General features: G+C 44.8%; 1 protein-coding gene across 5 annotated transcripts in view; it reads left to right on the top strand.

The window, feature by feature from the left end:
• foxp1b (forkhead box P1b) overlaps positions 1–19980 on the top strand; it is a 135117-nt gene that overhangs the window by 71799 nt on the left and 43338 nt on the right. For all 5 annotated transcript variants that reach the window (XM_035524652.1, XM_035524649.1, XM_035524655.1 and 2 more), the window contains one exon: positions 10729–10821. In XM_035524652.1, coding sequence (XP_035380545.1) covers positions 10729–10821 — 93 coding nt within the window. The remainder of the gene's footprint in view (positions 1–10728; positions 10822–19980) is intronic.

The raw sequence follows: 19980 nt of genomic DNA, 5'->3' as shown, positions 1-19980 counted from the left end.
GTGAAAGAGCGAGGGGGTGAAAAAAAACAAAACAATCGGCCGCCCGCTTGTTTCTGTTTAAGCAGTGAAGCGGCGCACTCTTGTCTCGCACACGTAGCGTTAACGGATTCCGCCTTCGTGCCCGTTCTTTCCACTGGGCTCGCGGCCGACGGAGGGCTCAGTTCCGTGCCATGCGCATCATAAGGCGAGAGCTATCCGGTCCGTATTTTCTCTGAAGTTTGAACCCAGATCGACTTAAGAATAAACTGAGGAGAAAATCGAATTGGTGTGGTTATCCAAGTCTCCATAGTAGCCTATTCAAAGCATTCCTAAAAACAAACATTTCGTTAATTTTCAAATGTTTGTATGCAAAGTAATTAACAAGGATTTTGCACAAAACAGTGAGGCAGTTAATTATTGATTACAATGAAACTCATTACTACAGAAATCTGCATTAATATACTCATGTGTTTTCTCATTTTCTCCTTCGTCAGTTTGTTTACGTAGGTATAACTTGACACAATTCAGTAGTATGTTTGTGCATTAAATGATTGTATTTTCTTTTTAGGTGAAATTACATCATGCATCTCAAGTACAGTGAATAAAGATTACATTTAGGTGTAAAATCTTCCCTTTAGGTATAAATGTATCGGCACTCAAGGCCCTAGATATTTTATCTCATATAACATGATAAATGATTGGTGTGGTTTAAGTATCTCCTCAAATCACATCCTTTCTTAAACTTTAAGCTCCAGAAAATTATTTGCAAAATGCTACAGTAAATTCAATCAGACCATTCAATGAAGAGGTAGCTATCATCACAGGAATAAAGTGTTATACCATCTAGCAGTATGCAATAAGAAATTTAATTAATATCTGGTCATGGTATTAATGTGCACACTTTGTGTGGCTCGAGATATTAATTTAGGCCAGCTCTACTCTCTCTCTCTCTCTCTCTCTCTCTCTTTCCCCCTCTGTTTGTTCCACTGGGATACGAGGGACAGTGCTGAGGTCCCAAATGAACGAAGCAGTAAATGAGGAAAAGAAAAATAGGTAATTACGGTAATCTCGCAAATGAACGGCGCGCTGACCTCTCCTATTAATTGATTTTATGGAGCCAAATCATATTTATCTCTCCTTTGATATATTTTTTCCATTAACATTTCTGATGTAATTAATTGGTTTTATTTTTAAGGAAATTACCCCTAGATGCTGTCAGCCGTTATTAAAGAGGAGAATGTCACATTTCTGCTGTGTTAACTAGACAGCACTGGATTGGCCAGAGATTGGCTCCAGTTCTGTCACGCTTGCCTGCACAAAAACCTCCTTAAAGCTTATATGGCCCCTATTCTTTTAACCTTAATCACGGCATCATCTTGCCAGATACACTCCCCCACTATGAGTGTGTGTGTCCGTCTGTGTGAGTGCGTGCGCGCGCGCGACTACGTAAGGGAGTGTGCTGGCACAAATGCCCTTTCCTGTTTCTCATTTTTACACTTAATCAGCAAAAAATAAAAGCCGTCGACAGCGTGGCTTCATTTTAAACGGGTGATTATTGGTAATAAATACTTTTTTTTTTTTTTTATACACACTTATTACCGAGGCAGTTTTCTTGCCCAGTTAATGAGAGTAATTTGATTTGCTCGAGAGATTACAGTTCCTCTAGAATTAATGCAGCAGTGCCTGGGCCGGGATTTAAAGGATCTCTCTGATTCTTCACAGGTCGTATGCTCCTGGATGTCTCTCTCTTTCACCCCACACCCCCCCCTTGCCTGGCGGCTAATGGAGGTGAACAGCAGTCCGTCATTTCGCCTCCTCTCCGCTCCATGGACGTCGTGTCCTTGCTTCCTGCCGAGCTTGTTGTTTGCCCCTCCTCCCCTCACTTTATGTTTGTCTCATTCACTGAGAGTGACGCTCTTTTTCTGGGCTAGAGAGAAGGGCAATGAGAGGGTAAATGGAGTGTGTGTGTGTGTGTGTGTGTGTGTGTGTGTGTGAGAGAGAGAGAGATGGAGAGAGGCTGCAAATGAAGAGTAGGTGTGTGTGGAAAGGGAGGAAGATGAGGAGGGGATGCCCAAGTTTGCAGGCCCAAATGCATTTACATAGATGAACCGTGATCCAGCCACATGCCATGCAAGTGCTGAAGCTCCCGGAGAGCTGCGAAAGAGTGTTCACGGGAAATCCGTGCACTTTCACTAAAGCCACTTACAGTGGGAGCATTAATCAGCAATCAAACCGAATCAAAGCCTGCGCGTCTCCTGAATTCCCCACTGGAGTGGAATCCTATGATGTTCGGAACCGTTTAATATCGTCATCGGGGTGCACGGCGAGATGCCTTAAAGCTGTGGCACGTAACTCTTAATTTCACCGCTGAGCATGACATCAGCAGGGGGCGTGATGGGGTCCACAGCTCCCCCCTCCCGAACCTCATGGAATTGATGGCGTCAAAGGGTCTTGGTGCGATGCTCAGATGGCCGGTTGTTGTTTAGACAGCGGATGACTCAGAGGCGAGGAAAAAAAAACAAAAAAAAAACAATTTTTGTTTCTTTTATTTTTTCTTGTTTTTTTGGGGGTGGGTGGAGGAAGGGTGGTATATCTTGATCTCGGAGGTCAGTCTGATTTAAGACAAAAGCAATCTGTTTTTTCTTTCCATACTTTCTCCCCCTCTCTCTCTCTCTCTCTCTCGCGCTCTCTCTCGCTCTCATTCTCTCTCTCGGATCACATTACCCAGGCTGAATGACTTCAGCAGAAGTTGTTATTCCCATAGAGCTTCATCTCATCCTGCAACTCAATCCCGAAGCGTGCCCAATCGCTCCGGCCACAGCATGGTGAGAGATCCTCTCCCCAGTGCCTCGTGTCTAAAGTCATAGGGATCTCAACAGCACGACTGTTCCTCTGCCAAACACAACACAACACACACACCACTTCAACATGACGAGGTTGGACTGGCCCAAGAAACATTCTGTAAAGATAACAAAGGGATTGATGGAATGCCGTGTGTGCGTGTGTGTGTGTGTGTGTGTGTGTGTGTGTGTGTGTGTGTGTGTGTGTGTATGTGAGACGTGAACTTGTTTGTGTTTGCATTTGTGCACCTGCTTTTACTAGCATGTGCTCCTATGTAAAGTAGTGCCTTACATCAAAGTCATACAGTTAACAGTTCACTCTAAAGTGCAGACCAAATTGTGGACAAATTGAGAAGGCAAGTTAACGTTTCTAGTTGGAGCTGCAGTTCCGTCTTTGACTCGTAGTTCGTGAGTATTCTTAAAAGCGCGTTAGAAGTCATTGATTGCCCTTCATGCCCTCGTTGCATCTACATTCAAAGCCAATCAAAGGGTGTGCCAGGTTTACTAAAACCAGCATGCAACTCTCAGACCAGCTCACCACTTTGCAAGTATTGACGAAGGGGGAGAAAGATCAGACTAATCCGTACAGGGGGTGGAGGTGGGTGGGGGGAGTTCTAGGTTTCGCGCTTAATAAGGCCCTTCATATTACCAGGTCAATGCTGCGTTTGAAAGCGCCCTTCTCGAGCACCGTAGGAAAAAAAAAACTTTTGTTCTCACCCAAAAAAAAAAAAAAAAAAAACAACCCTGATGCAACCCCTCAAACAAAAGTGCAATCACTATGGGAACGTAGAAGGTTTTCCCTGCTCTGTCCTGAGCTTAATCTGAGCACTCTGCTCCATTGGCAAGGCCCCGCACCGCGTGGCCGCACTGGACCAGGACGTGGAAGGATCGGGTATCCCTGGCCGTTGCACGTGCACAAGGAAAGGGAAAGCACAGGAAAGTGTGTGAGCGTGTACGTAAAAGCGTTCACGGGCACGCTCGGGCTAGCGTGCGTCGGGCCATTCCGCTTGCATTGTTCCCTCGCTTCCTCTCCTTTCTCTGCCCCGTCCTGCCTTTGGCAGCAGTCCGCTTGGCCTCTCCTCTGCCGTCCCCTGACCGCCCTGAGACCCCTCCCAATCGCTCCGATGCGATCGCCCGTAGAGGAATCGCCACGTGTCTGTCTCCGCTCGCTTCCCCTTTGCATTTTCCCCCCTCTCCCCTCATTCCCTTCGGCTAATGCGTCCCCTTCTTATGAGTCATTTACTTCCTTAATTACCGGCAGCAGCAGATGCACAATGGAGTATTAATGCGGATGGCTTTTACGGATGGCTTTACGGCTGATTCCTCAGCGGCGTCTCCGAAGTCGAGAGGTGTAATTGACGTGGAAGAGAGGGCCGGGGCGAGGTAAGGCGAGGTGAGGCGGCACACCGCTGACGCTCTTGACGCGCGTATCACCAGGCCGCTGCAGCCTTCACGGCCCAGTAAAGGATTAATAAACACCTCCCGAATTCAATTAAGCCCACGGTGATGGGACAAGCCTTCATGCTGTAGTAGCTCTTTGTTAGATCAGAGTAAGTTAGAGAGAGAGTGTGTGTGTGTGTGTGTGGGGGGGGGTTGCTCTCTTGGCATTTTGTTGGTCATTGTATGGGTGCATGACTGTGTGTCAGAGTGCTTCTCATTGAGCTTTGCGTGTGCGTGTGTGCTGCCCTTCCCCTGATCTATGTACAAATGCATGTTTGTGTATGTCTGTCCACAGCTGGCCCTGTGAAAGGAGCCCCTCTTTTTGCTATCTGCTGTTAAGTCACAGGTCAGGCAGCACTGTGGAATCCAAACAAACAGCCCCAATACCCTGTGAAACCATGGTCCGTGATGCCTCTTAGTTGAGTTGAGCTGACCTCTGACCTCTGACCTCCCAGGGTGACGTGTGTACCAGTCACAGAGCAGCACACCATTTACTCCTTCACAAGCCCCCAGCACTCCTTTCTCATCTCTCCTTCAACAGCTTCACTCCACGGTTCTCTCACACACACACACACACACACACACACACTCACCCGTAAATACCCTTATACCACAACATATCTCTCTCTCTCTCTGCCTTGCTCTCTTTCTCCATCATTATCACTTTGTATCTCTTTTTTTCTCCTCCTAGGGAAAACCATTTGTCAGGTCTGAATATTGCATGCTATTTAGGGCAGCGTCTGTTTTTAACCAAAGTCGGCTCACAGCTTACGTAATTGCACGCTGAACTTTATATTGTTTAAACGTGGTGATTTGAAATGTTTGGTGTTGTCATAAATATTAATAGATCAGTTGAAAAGTGCAGTTGAGGAGTGGTAGTGTAATGGTCTGGAGTGGGTATAAACCATTGATTTATTTATGTATTCAACACGAATTAGTTTGGAAATCTAAACAGAGGATGAAGAGCGGTTCTCTGTGTGCCTGTAATGCGCCGGGTTTCAGCACGGGTGCCTGTTTTCCATGCGAAGGGGCTTTTTTGGAAATAGCGTTAATTATATACTTACTGAAAAATCCAGCAAGCCCTGTTTTGCATTGCAGATAACTGTATGTTATGAGTGTGTGTGTGTGTGTGTTGGGGGTGGCTCAATTAATATAAATAGCTATGATCCTTAATGCCTAGCTGCTCACGGCATGAAAGGAACGTCTGGTTCGCATGCTTTTCGATTAAAATGGCACTTACTGTGAGAGGATTCCATTACTATATAAGTACTGCTGTATATACACATTCAAGGCCTCTCTAACTAGTACCTCACACTAGAACAAGCAGCATTAATACAGCTAGATCTTTTATTTGCTAAGTGCTGTGTAATTTAGCCAAGTGAATCCAGGGAGAAGCTGGAATGGGAAGAGAAAGAGAGCTATTAGAAGTTGCTGAGTTATTAGAGTTATGGGTGCATTGTCCATGATTGCGACTACACACAACATCCCATAACTTAACTAGCCAAAAAAATTTGTTCTAAGAATTCAGAAATTCAAGCCGATAACCTTGACATTTAAGACATAGGTCTCCAATCCCACTGAGATTGAACGCAGAGACTGAGAGAGTTTGTATAGAGCAGGACTACATTAAGCACTAACCTATTAGCTATATTTTCCCTGCACCCTGTCGGAGAGCCTTGGTCTCCAGCCTAATAAACTCTTGCCACTGTGTAAACATTTCCCCTCTCCAAAATGGCCGCCGGGATCTGGTTTCACCTGCGCACACATCGCCTTCCAATTAGGGCCTCAAAACTGTTTGGCTCTGTTTCAAATCCGAGGTTCTCGCCGCCACTGAGAGGGAAGCACCAGTAAAAAGGAGGAGAGGCAGTCCGACGTAAAGCAGAACAAACAACCCCCATCTCATTTTTCGTGGTGTGATTTCCTTTTAGAAGAAGAGTATTGTGTACATTATATTATCTCGTTTTTCCATGTTTCTATCCTTCTTGACTGCCATGATTTTTTTTTTGCTGTTCCTCGCTCTTTCGTTCAGAGGCATCCCGCGTGTGTTTCTGTGCAGTCCCTTTTCTGCGCTACATGCCTTTCCAGACATTTTCTCTGAATCCCTAGAATGGAAAATGCGAGAGAGGTGAGAGGTTAGGAAGCGCGGCCCACCTCCTCACCCCCATCGTGTGGCAAATGTTTGGGGGGGGAGAAAAGGTTTGGGAAGCTGGCAGAGGGCAGCGTCCGCAGCGGGGACCCCTGAAGTCTGTAAATAGTTGAAACCCAGTGTGTGTTTTCACATATGAAGACATCCAGCATGCAGCATATCCCTCTTATCATAGGCATACTGCCCTGGGACACGAGTTGTTACAGCTCCCGCACTGATTCTGCTCGCTAATATGGTGTGAAGAGCAGATGTAGACAATGCCAGAGCCATGTTTACTGAGGCAAAAGTGTGTGTGTGTGCGAGCGCGCGCGCGCGTTTGGGGGGGGGGGGGGGGTATGTGGGGTGGAATGGGAGGTGCGAACTTTGAACATATTTGAGATGAAATATGAAAAAGGGATCGTGAATGACAAGAATAGCAAATTGTGTTGTCTTTGTTAGCGATAAGACGGGCGCCTTGTCAGGTCCTTGAGGCTGTTTTCTAATCAGAAATACCTGGAGGGTTCGGCGCGTGTGTGTATGTTCGCGCGCGTGTTGACGTGGCCCCAGCATCAAATAATCCTAACGAGGAATTTTAATGACGGATTCTCAAGGCGCCGGATTTTCTTTGTATGATTCGCATGAATCATTCTCAAACAACTGTTATGCCACAGAACACAGCTACTGTTGCGTCTTTTGTGAAATTAGGTGGTTGTTGTTGTTGTTTTTACTTTAATAAGTGTGTTTTCCTCCCTTCTGATCCTCAGCAATGTCATCAATATGTATTTTGCTTGATTAGCATCGGCCGGTGCCAAAGCAAGGCCTGCTAGTTCTGTGGTTGCAACCCAGTCATCTGTTAGCGTTGCCCGACTTTGAACTGCTTTTGTATCTGATCAGTTTGTAATACGTCTCTTGATGCTTGCTATTGTAGTGCCCGGGCAACACGCTGTTCGCCTCTTTTTAAGCGCGCCTTCAGACGCTGCAGCCTGTCATCGTTTGGCAGTTTATCGCGCTCGCGACTGGAGCCGCTTTTAGCCTCGCGCGTCCATCAAACCCACCGCTACCTCTGATTCGCGAGATCAAAAGAAGACAAATCCCAGGCGGAGAGGGAGGGGATGCGCCGTGTAAACACTGGAGTGACAGCGCACGACGGGCTGCTGCGCCGCTGTGTTGGCACGCTGCTAGTCGGCTCGAGCGGGGGTTGTTAAAGCACAAGTCATCCGTCCTCCTGGAGCTCGCGCTCACCTCGGTAACCGCCATCGCCGAGTTCAGCCCATCACGTGCCATTACCTCTGATTCCGACAGTCCTTTAATTACTCCTGAGCTGTCTGTTGCTTAATTGCTTTTTATTTCTGTCGAAGTCAACGGGGACGCATCTTTTTTTTTTTTTTTTTTTTTTTTTTTACTGTTTTATAAACAAGTAATTTGTTACTAATGCCACATTGTTTGTGGTGTATGGTCTGTTTGAAAGAAAGCGCGGTGGATAGCGGAGCTTTGGGTTGGTTAACAACATGTAATCCCCGAATGATCAACTCGGTCTGTTAACTCTATGAAGCAATTAAAAAGCTGAGACCTCGCTGTGCCTCATGTCCTTAGCCGTAAGTGCTACGGACCCCATCAAATCCTGTTGACTCAAATATCCTTGATCCAGTCGTTCTGTTCTGTGCAAAGTACGCCAAGGCATTCAAACTTTCTGCGTAAAGAAACGGCATACTTTTAAGAAGTAAATAGCTCGTGAACATGACTGCCAGGTAATGTAGGCCTATCCACTATACTCTGTTCCAGCTCGCGAAAAAAAACAAATCATTATTACAAATATCTCAAAAACTTGTACCTTGGTTTTTCGTAGAATGCTCTGCTGGCAAGTGACACGACCAGTTTACAGTATGAAATGAACAGATTGTCACAGCCTTTCTGCAAGTGACCGAACCCCTGTAGTCCTGCTGCAGCCAAAAATGAGCTAAGGACCATATGCAAGTTCACATTCATAAATGCCCTAATGTAACCTAAATTCGAGAGTGTTTGATGTTACTCATGTATATTTGATGAGGCTGTTTATTTTTTCCCCCTCCAGAGATCTGAGTGCTGTATGCTGAACTAAGAGTACTGCTCATGGTTTAAAGTGTGAATGTGGCCATGGGGATTGTCCCCTCTAAAAACCCTTCCAGAATATAGAGCATGGCAGAGACTAGGACAGAATTGAAGCTGCTGAAGATTTTGATCATTGAGTTTGAAATGGTTTAAGTGGTTTGTTTCCAAATTACTACTGTAGAATGAGTCATGCATGAACGTTCCAGTGCGATATTACTGTATCGTACGTGTGACTGTGGCTGGTCTTTGTTGATTTGGAATGGAATTTTGTGTGTGCTTGTATGTCTGTTAGTCCTGACAATCAGCAATGGCCCCTCTGTAGCCTGTGGTCATATTCCTGCCTCATGATGTCATCCCAAAGCCTCAGTTTATGAGAAGTTCTCTCACACACACACACACACACACACACACACACGCACATACATCACACACACACACGCACACACACACATACATCACACACACACACACACACACACACACACACACACAGAGCTGTGTGTCCCAGCCAAGTGCCTGGCCTCAACAGCTTCTTTATTGAGCTTATTTATACAGCTTTAGACTAGATAGCAACCCCTCAGTCCCTCCCTCCCTAAATCTCTTTCACAGAACTCCTCCTGTTTTCTGCTAGCTCTCTTTTTCGCTGGCTTTGGCTATTCTTTTATCACCCCTCTCTCGTCCCCTTGAGGACGTCCCACACATCTTGCATGCTCTTTCAAAAATGTTGTAGCATCTGGCAATCAAGTGCTCAATAACTCTTCAGACAACAAGGCCCACATTCTAGCCCAGCACATGTTCGCAGGGCCCATGTCACCTCTTTCAAACGGTATCAGAAGCCAGTGGCCACAGTGTTATTTTGTTGCTCGCCTGTGTAACATCTGGGCATGCAGCAGCCACGTCACATTACAGAGATGACAGTCATTCAGTACTCTCAAACACACTGCCACTGCTGACATACTCCTCACAGAACCTCCTCTTGCCCCCCCCCCGCCAACCACCACCACCTTTCGGTTGACTCCTACTCCTGTTTGCTTTGTGGTGTGGATGATGTACACCTGGTCTGCAGTTACTGCAAAAGCCTTTCACGCCTGCTGTTCACAACTGACCCTTTCCCACATCGCAGCTAGCAAGGGCCAGCGCATGACTCATTTCGTCTGATTTATTACAATACCCTGGGTGACCATTAATGTAATGAATAAATAAATAAAAATAAACAAATATGTCTACGCACGCACAAACGCACACGCAGCAAACCACACCGAACAACTGGTGGCAGAGGAGGCAGCGGGTGTCGGCGAGGCGGCGCAGTTCCGGGACTCCGAGGCGCACTCCCGAGACTGTTTGTTTGTTTAATTGCGGGAGTCATCGGCGTACGCACGTGCAGACGACGGAAAGAATGAAGCGGGTTATTTACTCAGATGTTGCTCCGGTGTAGGTGTGAGAGGAGTCCAGCCTCAGTGGGAACGTGTCGTACACATTTCTTGGTATTGGTGGTGCTGTTTTCCTGAAGGCCCTTTATTTTCTTAGACTCCTCCCCCCCTCCCCCCCTCTTCCTTTCCCAGCAGCACCGGCACTTTTTGTTTGTACTGGATGGCAAGTTTGATTATTTATCGTAGGGGTGGGTGAGTGGAGGGGTAGCCAGGGCAATAAACATGTGACTGCACTGTATTTTGTTTTCCACGCAGAAGGCCATGTCCTTTAACAGATCTTTGGAGCAGCAATAAACCTTTTATTTGTTCTATAAGGGCAGGAGAACTAGAGTGGTGTGAGAGATTATAAGCAGCAGCTGATGGGTGTTCTAATTTTTCCTCTCTGTTTATTCTATTTGTACAATATCAGCAGACAATATTTTTCACTAGCTGTTTATCAGTTTGGCTTCTTTGGTTTTTTGCTTTTCCCTTTTTTATTTTCCCCTCTCACCAGCTGTTTTTTTTTTTTTTTTTTTTTAACAACAGAGTATTGGTCTCTCTTTGCAGCTAAAGGAAACTATGTAAATTCGATTGAAAATGGGGGTGGTGCACTGTGTGCAGGTTTTGTTTTGTTTTCTGTTGGTGAGCTGGGAGTACATCGTCATTTGGGTTACATCTGTTGCGTGTGAAAGATATAGGGCTACTCCCAAGGGATCACCTCAGCCCAGAAACACAACAGAAAAAAAACCACACCCCCACACTTTTTTTACTTTTTACTTTTTTTTTACCGTGAGCATTTTCCCCTCATCTCTATTTTTCTCTTTCTCTTTTTTTAAACCTGTTTCAGGCTCTACAAGTTGCGAGGCAGATTCTCCTCCAGCAGCAGCAAAGCGGAGCCACCAAGTCTCCCAAAAGCAGTGAGAAGGTGCCTGCGCTCCAGGTACGAGGGCGTGTCTGCAATTGATTGGTTTGATTGATTGATTGATTGGTTGGTTGAATTGATTAGTTTTTTTTTCTGGAAAAAAAATAGCATACTCTCCGCTGGAGGCTTGTTTGGGTGCACGTTCACAAGTGCGTGTGTGCACGCACGCGTTTGTCTACGTAGATGGTATTTTGTCGAGCTCTCTATGTGCTGTTGGTGGCACAGCTTGTACCAGTCAGTGCTAGATAAACAGGAAATTAAGCCTGGCAGCCCCTGTGCTGCTGACAGCACATTACTACACAGCCACCCAGGACTTGCTCTGCTACACTCCGCATTCGTAATGGAGCTGTGATCAACCGCAGGCCAAGATCTGAGCGTCGTGTTCTTAGCGATTTCTGTTTAGGGGCTATGTTGAGCTTTTTTTTATCAGCCTGTGTGTATGTTTAACAGAAACTCTGTGTGTGTGTTAAAAACATGAATGAGTGGGTTTTTACCTCAGACCCTACAGATCTGATAAAGTAATGGATCTAAGGGTACCACACATCTTTCTCTCTTTCTCTCCTTCCGTCTCTCTCACTCTCTCTCACACACACACACACACACACACACACACACACACACACTCTCTCTCTGTGTGTCTTGTCTGTCTCTGTTTCACCCTACACACCTCACAGTTATGTAGCCATCCAACAGCAACAGGCAGGGCTAGAAAGCAGATGCCATTCCCAGTCGTTCTGTTCTCAGGCCTTTTGTCATGCAAACCAAATCCGGCCCTCTTTATTTTCCCATCCGCAATTTTCTTAAAATAAGACCAGCTCGCTGCATCTGATGCAATGTTTATGCTCATTTCAGGCTCTCTCTCTCTCTCTCTCTCTCTCTCTCTCTCTCTCTCTCTCTCTCTCTCTCTCTCTCTCTCTCACAGATCTTTTTTCTGTTTGAACAAGGAGGGTGTTGTTTGTTTCACGGCAAAATCTCAAACGACTCCAGGGCATATTCGCTAATTAATAAGTGCCACTTCTGCACACTGGTGCCTATAGGGCCCATCTTAGAACCTCTCCAGGGCTGGACACTTTTAATGGGCACACAACTCCTGTGTCAGATAGATGGAGCAACGTGTCGGAGCGTCACGCAAGGATGGAAATGTAGCTGTGCTGACCTTTACCATTCCGTGAGTGTATTGCATCTGGACTTGAGTAGCCGTGGGCGGCCAGTGTGGAAGATGTGACCAGAGGAGACCAGCGCCATTGGATGGAGGATGGCAGTGGCCACGCCCCCATGCCTAGTTGGCAAAGTCTGGTGTTGCAAGGCCACATTTAAAATGATAATTTATTAATGAATACTGAGAACACTGCCAACCTGTCACTCAGGCCAGTGAAAAGAAACCTGTGTGTGTGTGTTTCTCCTTCACTTCAAACACAGATAAGTATCTTTCACACATTATTTGCTAAGCACCTGGTTAATGGCTTGATCTGCTCTGTGATCGCTCTCTCCTCAGATTCTCATTTCAATTTCATCTCGTTCTCGTCAGATTCTTACGTAGGTTTTGCCTCATTTTCGTCAGATTCTCATGTCAGTTTCACCTTGTTCATGTCAGATTCTCACATCGGTTTTGCCCCGTTCTCGTCAGATTCTCGATTCGGTTTCGCCTCCTTCTCGTCAGATTCTCGATTCGGTTTCGCCTCATTCTCATCAGATTCTTATGTCAGTTTCACCTCGTTCTTGTCAGATTCTTGTATCTGTTTTTCCTTGTTCTCTTCAGATGCTGGCACTGGTTTTGCCTCCTGCGGTCTCCTTCATCCTGAGCCTCTGCTTGAACTGGGTTTGGTGTTCTGCTCGTATCACCAAATCAGCCTGTTGTGTGCATCAGCACTGAACATTGTTTACATAGTCTCCTGGTAATACGGCAGCCTCTTAATTAAGACTCTAAAGTGGAGCTGTTTAATGAAACAGTGGAACATGATTATCCAAATAATGAGTGCTTTGTAGAGAGAGAGAAAAATCTCCTTTTGAATTACTTAGTGTGGCTTGAAATGAATGCGCAAACAAACTAGATTTTGTTGCCAGTAACCCTGAGGTTGTGAAACACGGCTAAGAAAGACAGTTACCACGGTATGCTGCTTTTTTGGGAGTAGCAAGGGTGTCCCTAGTGTCCGCAGAATGCAGTCTCACGTGGATCATTGATCCATGGCAAGATAACTGACCTGTGTGATGAATACAATGGGGGAAATGGCATTAAATGGTTTGGATTGATTTATTTTTTATCTGTTTTTGTTTTGTTTAATTTCAGTTTTGTTGTCTGCCTTTACCCGGCTGCGGCTGAGCGCACGCAACCGTCGTGCAGAGCGGCCGGAGTCGAGGCAGAACGCACGCGCTTGGTCTCCAGCCACTAGCAAACGGCCAGAACAACTGACACATGTAATTAAAAGGAATCCGCGCCACTTTACCTCCAAAACTACAGCAGGGTGAAAGCAAGTGAGCAGGAGAGAACGAGAAATGAGTGCAACTCCCCTCCTCGCTAATTACGGTTATCACCGCAATGCTAGGGTTGGAGTCATTAGTTCCATGTGCATTTAATTAGAGGCAGTCTGAAATTGGATTTAACTTATTACTTTTTCATGGATCACTTTCTTGTCATCACGTCAAATTGGATTGCAGCCCCAGGTAACTAATTATGCCCGCCACAGGATCAGGAGTGGAGAAATAGGTAATTAGAAACAACACTCGCAGACCCTCTCAAATAGTCCATCCTCTCCGTGGAAGGAGAAAAAAAAGGAGAGAGAGAGAGAGGGAAAAAAAAGAACCCCTGATGTGGTTAACTGCACGATTCCAACCGGGATGATGGGTGGAGAGGCCTCCAAAGGATGGTCTGACATGCGGCTTCGATGCCACCTTGATATAGTGATGCATTCTTAGCTGTAAACAAACGAACAAACAAACCAAAAAAATGCTCTCATGCAGAAATGCAAAGATTAGATTGGGGGTGTAGAACAGTGGTCACTTGTTTGTTTGTTTGTTTGTTTGTTTGTTTGTTTGGGAGTGGTTTGTTATGTACGAACACTGCTCACCCAGGATTTTTGCGCGAGTATGAGTTATTCGTGGCTTCTGCCTGGCACACCAGCAGAACATGTTGTTGGCTAAAAGTGGCTAAAAGCGGAACATGTTTGTTTCCTTAGTGGCAGTGGACTGCATCTTCTGCTGTGTTCTCAGCCCAGAAAAGAAGTGTCTTCCAAACATGCGCAAAACATCTGTGCCGAGCTTTTTTTTATTTTCGTATAAATGTAAAGTTAAACAACAGTTAAATACACCCCTTCCCCTTCTTATATAATGGATTATTCTTAGCTGTGTATCCAGGATACCAGTGGTGCACCTAAAGACCAAGGAAAGGGAGAAGGCTTTTTTTATGGGTTTTTATGACTTCCTCCATTTGTGCAGTGCATAGAGGTGCTCTTTGTGGTGCACTGAAGGCAGATGAACAATGCAGAACAATTTGTGGGGCAGACCACTTCATGTTAGCTGAAAACTACTGGTTTTGGCAGTCTGATAGCACTGCTAGTCCGTTGTTTTGCAGAAAAAAGCAAACGGGTCATTTGCTATATGGACACGTGGACACGTGTATGTTACCATGGAAGCATGTCCTCTGTTTTCTCTCTTTGCAGTAACTTTTCTCTGTGTCTCGAAAGCATAACAATCTGTAGTGACTGTGAAGGCAAGTGGGGTCAACCGATTATGTCCTTCTTGAAAGATTTCACCCCTCCCCGTACCTACACACACACACACACACACACACACACACACACACACACACACACTCACAATGGGTCCTGATGCAGTTCAGAAGTCTCTCTCTTTTCTCATTTGTCTCGTTATCCTCTTCATGCTGTCTTAAAACCACAGCACAGTCCCGACACACACACGCACCGCGGTGCTGCTGTAACACGTTAGTGCCGCGCTCCGCTGGACCTCGGCCAGGGCCTCCAGAAGGACCCGGTGCAGGCAGCGAGGCCCAGCCCGACCAGGTGCTGTCGATGGATTCGCCGCCAGCCCTGGAAACCCACGTCCTAGAGAGCGAGCCAGACTCTTTCAGAAGTCCATCCGTGACAGTGACAGCTCGAGTTAAAGAAAACAACGTTTCACTTGGAGATGCCAGACAAGAATGGTGATAACTTGCATCATGCTAGCTGGCACCTGCTAGCTCTCAGTCAGCATTGGCTGTTTGAACCTTTTTTTGGGGGGGGGGGGGGGGGGGTTCCTTTTAGGGTTGAAGTCCTTTGGAATTTGCTTGCTCAAGTTGCCTGCCCTTCACGATATAGGGAGCTGATGTAGATTTTTTGCAGTGGTTGTGAATTGTGAGTTTTCGATCACGTTAAGACATCAAGGGCACAAGCACTATAACTGCTTAAGGGATATGACTCATTTGGTTCATTTGGGAACCAGTAGACTATGCCGTAAGTATGTGTCTGTGTGCATGTGTGTGCACACTTATTTCCTCTGATCAGCCTGAAGAGCTTACATGGCTGCTATGTCGTTGTCTGCCCCGACGGTGTCCACGGGGCGACCCAGCACCCTGAACGCTGTCCAGCCATGTTCTGTGAGTCCTGTCATGATGTAAGAGCAGCTCACGTCTGGGACAGCGCGAGTGCTCCAGGATGAAGTCGCGGCATGTTTGTTCCGGGTTGACTCGTGGCTCATCTGGCCTGCCGAGCTCTTTTGCCACCACATTTTGCCCACCTCCAGGTCCCCCTGACTCACACAATTTCACTTTCTCTGTCTTTCTCACACACACATACACACACACACACACACACATCCTTCATCTCCCCTCATCTCTCCTGTTCCCTCATGTCTTTCTGTCTTCCCATCATATTTCCCGCTGCTGTGCATGTTTGCTGGAGGGATTCCCCCTTCCTTCGGGGCAAAGCTTATGTGTCCATGTATACAGCTGTTTGTCAGGTTAAAAGGGGATAATCTCCTATTCCAGAGAGGCACATTCTTCTAATCCACTATATTCTCAAATATAGCGGGGCGAAAAAAAACCTATGAGAATAAAACCCCAGAGTTCTTTGCCTTCTGCCCTAGCTTTCTCTGTCTAACGTGTGCACATCAGGCAAGACCGATTTCAAGTTGCTCCACAAATCAAATGTAGTATTACTGTTCAGCATAAACATGTGCACAAAAACATGCCACCCTGTACCATACGTTACCCACTTTTGAGAAGGAGATGTAACGGCTGTATTTAAACACTTATTCACCCCATAGGACTGTGCTAAAGCCCAGTGAGCCTTCACAGTGGGCCCATTCTAACCCCAGATCAGAAGTGCTTAAAAAAGTGAGCCTTAATAAGGTATCGGTTAAAAACTAACAAGACCTGGTCTCCTCACTGTCCGTTACCCTATCAGTATTTCTCACGCTCTCGCTTTTCTTCCTTCATTCCATCCCTCTTTCCCCACACTGCTCTGTTTCCCTCTCTTTCCCCAGTTAACACCATCTCTTAAGGTTGCCATTAGTCCTTAGACAAAACATAAGCCAAGTGTGTTTGTATTTACTTCGGAGTCTGACATCATACCCTGTGTTGTGGTTTGCTGGTGTTATGTTGGGAAGGCTGAAGTGACTGGGAATGCACCGGGTCAAGGTTGGACTGGGTGTTCAGCTAGGTTTGGATAGCACGTCCCTCCCAGTGAGGAGGCGAGGACACTGCAGTCTGACAGGGAAGAGTTTCCCTCATCCGTCGAGCAAAGCGAGTGGTTACTCTGGGTAATTAGCATGCAGTGGGTCTCGGAAGTTCGCATCAGAATCTTAATTATTCGGCTAGCTTTTTTTTTGTGTTTTGTTTTGTTTTTGTTTTACGGGAAGAAAGGACTGAATATGATCTAATATGATTTTATCTGCCAAATGTGTGTTTTTTTTCTCATAAGCAGAAATGTTTTGATGAAGGTTCCAAAAATAGTGTGTGAGTCAATAATGAACGCACTATGAATCAATCACAAAATAAAGAAAACAAAATTTCCCCACCCACCGAATTTATGTTGTACGGAACTCAAAAGCAAAAAACCCTCCTGTTTTGACTAAGTGAAAACCACAGGCGAGCGAGAAGCTGAAGAAAGCTGAAGAAAGGCAACTCCAGTTTCTGGCGCCATCAGCAAATGACTTGGCCAAAAAAATCAAGATTTGAAAATTGTGTTGCAGGACCGTTTGGTATTAATAAAATAGGATATATAATTTCAGCTCATTTTAGATAATTTTTTAAATAATGGGAAAAAGTGAAATCAACAAATACTAAAGCAAGTATAAAATACCATGTATAGCAAGATTAAATAGCATTTTCCTTTTATTTAAAATTATATATATATATATATATATATATATATATATATATATATATATATATATATATATATATATATATATATATATATATAAAAATGGATATGGCAGCCCTTTTTTTTTTTTGTCATCAATTCAATGTTTGAGAATTTTTGTTGAGGGGTGTGTGTGTGTGTGTGTGTGTGTGTGTGTGTGTGTGTGTCTGCATCTTTGGTCCTTCAGATGAAGGTTGTTGTCCTGAGTACCAGCTGTTGGCTGTTAACTTTCACACCTGCTCAGTTCAACCCTCTTTAAGTAAACAGATTAAGTTTAGTCAGAGGACAGAATTAAAAATGTTCTTTATACAGGGGGAAAGGTCCTTCTCAAAAGAGCGGCTGTTTGAACAAAGTGTACATTAAATGACAGCACTGTCCTGTCCCCATTAGAATCAATTCTGACAGCTTTGTTAATGGTTGTGCCATGTATTTGTATATTGGACATTTATAGTCTAATAATATAATTTGTATTCTAATGCCAGTCACACTGACCTTGGAACTAGTCGTTGCTGGTGTTGGTACTGGTCCAGGGTCAGTTTCAGCTATCATTGTTCAGCACATCAGAATAAACGGAACTGGATTCACATCTGCTTATGGGTACTCTGTTACTGTCTCAGAACTCTTTTTAAGCAAGCATGATTTTGGTTTTATTTAGAGACTTAATAAAGATACAGAGAGAGAGAACGAGAGGGAGACAAAGGGAGAGAAATGAAAAAGAAAGAAAGAAATGGAGAGAGAGAGATAGGGAGAAGGGGGGTGGGACGGGGACGAGAGAGAGAATGGAACCACAGCAGAACAGTGCAGGCCTGAACTGTACGTCTGCTAAATTTATCATGAGGCCTTTGGGAGCACTGAAATGAGAACAGTGGCCTATTACTGCTAAGAAGGTGTTTTATTGGGAATATGCCCACATGCTTCCCAAGAGAGGAAAAGGGGTATGGGCGTGTGTTTGTGTGTGTGTGTGTGTGGTGTGTGTGCGTGTGCGTGTGCGTGTGCGTGTGCGTGTGTGTGTGTGTGTGTGTGTGTGTGTGTGTGTGTGTGTGTGTGTGTGTGTGTGTGCGTGTGTGTTCAGTGATCATCTGTGTAAGCATGGTGGTATGAGGGTGCACACAGGGTATCACCTTGTGTGTACAAGTGTGTGTATGCTTGCATGCAGGATTACCCAGTGCCTGTGTGTGCGCGTGTGTCTGCGCGTGTGCGTTTTTGAGGAGTGTGTGAGGGAGATGGCATTTTCTTTTATTTATTCATTAACCAAGATGGATATTAGAATTGTCACTATAACCAACATATGTATTAGAATTGTCAGATAAACCCAGATATGTATTAAAATTGTCTCCTTCCACACTTGAGTTTTTCAGTCAATACTTTCTATAGGTCACCTATAGAAGGCATGCGACCTACTGGGGGATTAAGGCTGTGAAACAGCGCTGGAGGTGTGTGAAGGGGGCTGCTTCAGTCTCTTTTATTTCATATATGCTGGAGTTTTATGCAAATAATCTCAGAATAAGAAGTCATATTTTTGCGCGCATCAGTTGCAGTGTGTAAGTGTGCTTGTGACAGCACCTTTGATGCTCCTTTTCTTTGTACAGTCAGCCGTTTGCATGTCTGAGTTACTTCGGTGCGAATCCTGAACGCGTACGTATACTGCTGATCTGAATCTTAGCTTGTCTCCCCTGTGCGTTTCAGCAAAACCCATTTCAGTAGTGGCGACCCTTGTTGCAAACTGTCTAAATCAATCCCTAAATCAGTTGTTTAGAAATGTAATTTTTATAAAATCCCTTGTGGTTTTGTAAAAGAACGCCTTTTAGGAACTAATGCCAGATCTTGTATCTTCTTGAACAAACACTAAGCCTCATTGTACAGATGCCTAATTAGAAAGGCTCCCCTGCCCCCCATCTGATATAATGAAAATTGGGAATAGTAGCATAGGCTTTAGAATTAATATACAATATAATTATATTCGTTTCACATTTCTGATCTGGGATCAGATTTCTTTACAGTGTCTTCTGTGTTTTGAAATATGAGGATCATTTCTGTATTGTTTTTGTTTTTCTTTTCTTTTGCTTCTTTCCTGGGGAACCAAAAACTCCCTACCAGTGAATCTGTTTATTTGCGTGTGAGTTTAGTGTGAGCACAGAGATCACACCCATTCTTATTTCTCCTTGCCTTGCAAAAAACTGGGGTGCTTCATTTGTTGGGTTCACTTCCCGTTTGGACGTGAATATGCTGTTTCATTTTTAAGGAGTGTGAACAAGGTTTTTTTTTTTAAAAAAGCCTCTTAATTTTGCTTATACATTGTAGTCTTTAGCAAAGTGAGAGTAATAGTCTTGTGTTGAGGTGCTTAAGTGAAGTGAAACAGTTTCATTATTTATTAGCAGTCCAGGAAAAAAAAAAAAAGTTATATAACAGCATAATTATTATGGTTTAATGACACATGAATATATTATAGATATACATTAGGTCTACACTTTTTTACTGGAGTTAAAATATTAAAATAGTTTTTGGCCCAGTTGAAACATTTTATGGTTTCTCTTTTATTGATGAAGTAGATTTGCCTTTACTGATAAACCATCTAGGCAATAGACATTGTGCTGTTGTTGGGTATAATATAGAATTGGCCAGTAGGGGGCAGAGCTCAGTTTCCGTTTATTTATTTATTTATTTACTCTCACAGCTAACACTGTCAGAGTTGTCGTGTGTTGTTTCTGTACCCTGTGAGAACAGAGTCAGTTCATTTGCATTGGCAGCGGGTGATTTAAGTACAAAAGAAGTGACAGTGGATGTCCGTATGGTGCACGCTCGAGTGGGTTTGTACGCTGCG

This window comes from Electrophorus electricus, chromosome 3 (assembly GCF_013358815.1).
Source record: "Electrophorus electricus isolate fEleEle1 chromosome 3, fEleEle1.pri, whole genome shotgun sequence".
In the NCBI taxonomy this organism is placed as follows: Eukaryota; Metazoa; Chordata; class Actinopteri; order Gymnotiformes; family Gymnotidae; genus Electrophorus; species Electrophorus electricus.
Note: the sequence above shows the minus strand (reverse complement) of the source record. Positions and strands in the feature narration are given on the sequence as shown.